The 3,503-nt window shown below is 47.6% G+C and overlaps 1 protein-coding gene across 1 annotated transcript; it reads left to right on the top strand.

Annotated features, from left to right (window-relative positions):
- Positions 1–1,419: 1,419 nt before the first annotated feature.
- N7533_008650 (chromate transporter) lies at positions 1,420–3,167 on the top strand (the record flags this gene model as incomplete). The annotated part of the gene is made up of 4 exons (XM_057105300.1): positions 1,420–1,668; positions 1,737–1,858; positions 1,915–2,486; positions 2,539–3,167. The coding sequence occupies 4 exons, from the start codon at positions 1,420–1,422 to the stop codon at positions 3,165–3,167; spliced, it is 1,572 nt and encodes a 523-aa protein (XP_056956749.1).
- Positions 3,168–3,503: the final 336 nt, after the last annotated feature.

Below are 3,503 nucleotides of genomic sequence, written 5' to 3'. Positions count from 1 at the left end.
GTTGGACGAAAGCATATGCCTTGGTCCTATGATTGAAGAACGCCGAGGGCCGGGTTGTGCTGGTAACATAGGACGTTCGGAGCCCACAACTGGAGGTACAATATGTCGAGGCCCATGCCGTGCATATGCATGATATGTCTGGAGGGATTGCTGTGAACCATACCGGGTCGGTATAAGTTATGTTGGATGTGGGATGTGCAGGCCAAGAAGCGGTCAGGTCAGCCGGCCACTAGAAGTTGATGTATCGTATTCAGAGCTCTTTCTAATATTTGTTACGGCGTTGACGAATCACCTAAAATATTTGAATGATGCATATCCTGGATTTCCCTGCGGTCAAGGGAAGGCAACTGATGAAGCACAGTAAAGAATAAACCCCTTTAACAACTCCGGGCCATGGGACCCAGAGTTCTAGGTGTGACCGCTGGAATTTTTAGTTGTAATAACTTAGACCTGCCGAGTAAGTGTGATTGGAAGCCTCAGCTTTAAGAAATTGTCAACGCACATCGTATCTGCTACTCCAAAGTGGAGAAAGGAATAGCATCAAGCCAATCAGATGTGGCAGAGGTATCAAATGTTGTTTGAGGCCTTTTGGATCGTTCATGATCGTATTTAAATCGTTTTTGGGGGTCATTAAAATTGTCATCTTGTAATTTTCCTTAAATTAATCTTCAGGGTGCCCGTCGGGGTGATCCTGGAGCGCTAGGTGGTGCCATTGGATCTCCGACTCATAAAGACCAAGAGAGCTGCATAATGTGGTCGCTGTAACTGGTAATTTTCAGTGTAGCCGTACTACGGTAACCAACAGAGTTGTGCAGGGAAATCATCAAGTTAACAAAATTATTTCAAGGAGCGATTGGCAGTGAGCTGGGGGGAATCATGCACGAAGTACCGTTTAAAAAAGAAATGGGGAGTAACAATAGGCCGCAAGAGCCAATGTGTGATTGGTTCCTGACCACTCCTTGCGCCATCTTGGAGGAGCTCCAGACGAACTCGATCTTCCTAGGCTGATCCCATAGGAATTTCCTTGGTAAAAATGCTATGACTTGATTTTGACTGCTAACTCGGATGGCTGCCAAGAAAGCTCTTTCCATTGCTTAGCACCGCCTCGGTCCTGTAACGTAACGCGAAGGCAGTGACATTCCTCGTCCGAATAAGGTTTCCTAGTTTTGTATTGCGCCACAGCACGTGCCTCCAAACCCTATCTTTGATTGGTTGTTTTGACTGTGATGCCGGAGCTTACCAAAACGTCTTAGCACCCATCCATTTCATACATGGATTCCGCTCATCCAAGTATTCAACCTCGAAAACACGACGACCGAAGGCTTATAGGAGCACTCATTCGGTTGAATATCTTATTCTTCTTACCTACCTTACTATTTATCCTTGAGCGATCTATCTGTGCAGTTGTTAAGGAGCAGTATGCCACTCGCCCCCTTTTCCCAAAGCGTCTCTTCACTCGCCCATCTGAGTCACAAATGGAGAAGCCGGGCTTCAAGAGAACATGAGGGATCCGGGAAACCTCTGCCGAGTCGTTTGTTGGACGTCTTTCTGCGCACATGGGATCTTGGCTTTACAGCCTTCGGAGGACCACCAGTGCACTTCCAGATTCTACATAGCAGGTTTGTGGAGGGAAAGGGCGATAAGGAGAAATGGGTCGATGAGCAGACTGTACGGTTTTTCTTATCCACCGAATTGGCGCGTCGGGATATCATATGGTGCCCTAACAAAATCTATAGTATCAGGAACTCTTTGCTATCTGTCAAGGTCTTCCGGGTCCCGGTAGCACGAAGATGGTTTTCTGCCTAGCCCTATTACATGCAGGATTCATTTCTGCCATGCTTGTGTTTTTCCTTTGGAGGTAAAAAAACACCCTGATGCCGCCCAGCTATCTGTCGATTTAACTAACGGTGTCAGTCTTCCTGGCGCAATTGGTATGTATGCCCTCTCACTTGGGGTGCAAAACATGAGTGAAACTCTTCCCGAACCTGCCTACTCCTTACTTTCTGGCCTCAATGCCTCTACAGTAGGTATTGTTGCACTTGCGGCCGTACAGTTGTCCGAAAAGGCCATTCGCGATAAAATGTCCCGTATCCTGGTGATCTTTGGCGCGTGTGCTGGTCTCTGTTACAATGCGCTCTGGTACTTTCCCGTACTGATGATTATCGGTGGCTTCCTAACGAGCATCTGGGATGTATATTTGTATCAGCAATTTTTGAGAGCCAGAATCGCATGGGAGAACAGACATCGTCCTCCTCAACAACCGGATGAGGCAAATGAGGACGCCATAGTTATGGATGATATAACCCTGGAAGAGAATAGAGAGGCAAGGAGTAAGACGATGCGATCGCGAAGGACGGCTCCTATGGTCGAAGAAATACCACAGAGCACAGTTGATACTACAAGCTCAATGCCGTCCGTTGAAGCCGGTGCACAGCAGCACATAATTCGGATTCGGGTCGGAGTTTTGATTATGTGTCTCTTTTTCGGTGCGTATCCCGTCCTAAAAAGATGTCTGAGCGTCAACACTAATATAATTAGCTTCCTTTATTGCAATTCTTGTTACGAGAGGACAAATCACCACACCCCCACTTGTCCTCGACCTCTTTGCCAACATGTACCTTGCTGGCACTGTTATATTTGGTGGAGGTCCTGTTGTCATTCCCCTTTTACGCTCCTATGTCGTCGATCCCGGATGGGTCTCTAATAGGGACTTCCTGATCGGCCTTGCCATTATTCAAGCCTTCCCTGGTCCTAACTTCAACTTCGCTGTCTTCTTGGGGGCACTAGCTCTACAGCGCTCGCAATTCCTGACCGCACTCGGTGCGTTCCTCGGAGGTCTAGGAATCTTCGTTCCGGGAATCACGCTGGCCGTTGCAATCCAAAGCTTCTGGCGCGTGTTGCGGAAGAAGAAGTATGTGGTCGACTTCCTCAGGGGGGTGAATGCCACTGCAGTTGGGCTAGTATTCACAGCTGTATACCGGTTGTGGGAGATTGGATACCTAACCTCTGAAATAAGCGACGGACAGAGTCTGGGTAAGGATCCATGGTGGGTGGCTGTTGCGGCGGTAACATATTCAGGGAGTGCATGGTTCAATGTGCCCCCACCCGTCGCAATTTTAATGGGCGCTATCTTAGGATTATGCTGGTATGGAGCAGTAGCGCGATAGCATATTCTGGCAGCCGTCGTCGTTAAGCCTATGTGTGTTATGGCAAGCGACGGGTCAATTTGTAAAAGTACTGTTTTCTTTTATATACTAATTGTATCGTTCACGAGTCAAATCGGCTTGCCGCCTGGTCGAGAAGGCGTTACGGCGCTTGTGAGGCTGTAACGTCACTATAGCGTACTTTCGGCACTAACAAACTCTTCATCATTGCATGTCCATGACCTCAAACACGATCTACTCGACGTGGGAGATTGCTTCGTCGATCGGTTATAATAATCCAAATTGAAATGCAAACATAAGTGTAGGCAAAAAAAATAATGTGGAGTGAGGCATTATCAT

Source organism: Penicillium manginii, assembly GCF_028828005.1.
Source record: "Penicillium manginii strain IBT 31320 chromosome Unknown utg000006l:1.0-4164085.0:1.0-4166146.0, whole genome shotgun sequence".
Taxonomy (NCBI): domain Eukaryota; kingdom Fungi; phylum Ascomycota; class Eurotiomycetes; order Eurotiales; family Aspergillaceae; genus Penicillium; species Penicillium manginii.
This window is presented reverse-complemented; position numbering and strand designations above follow the sequence as displayed.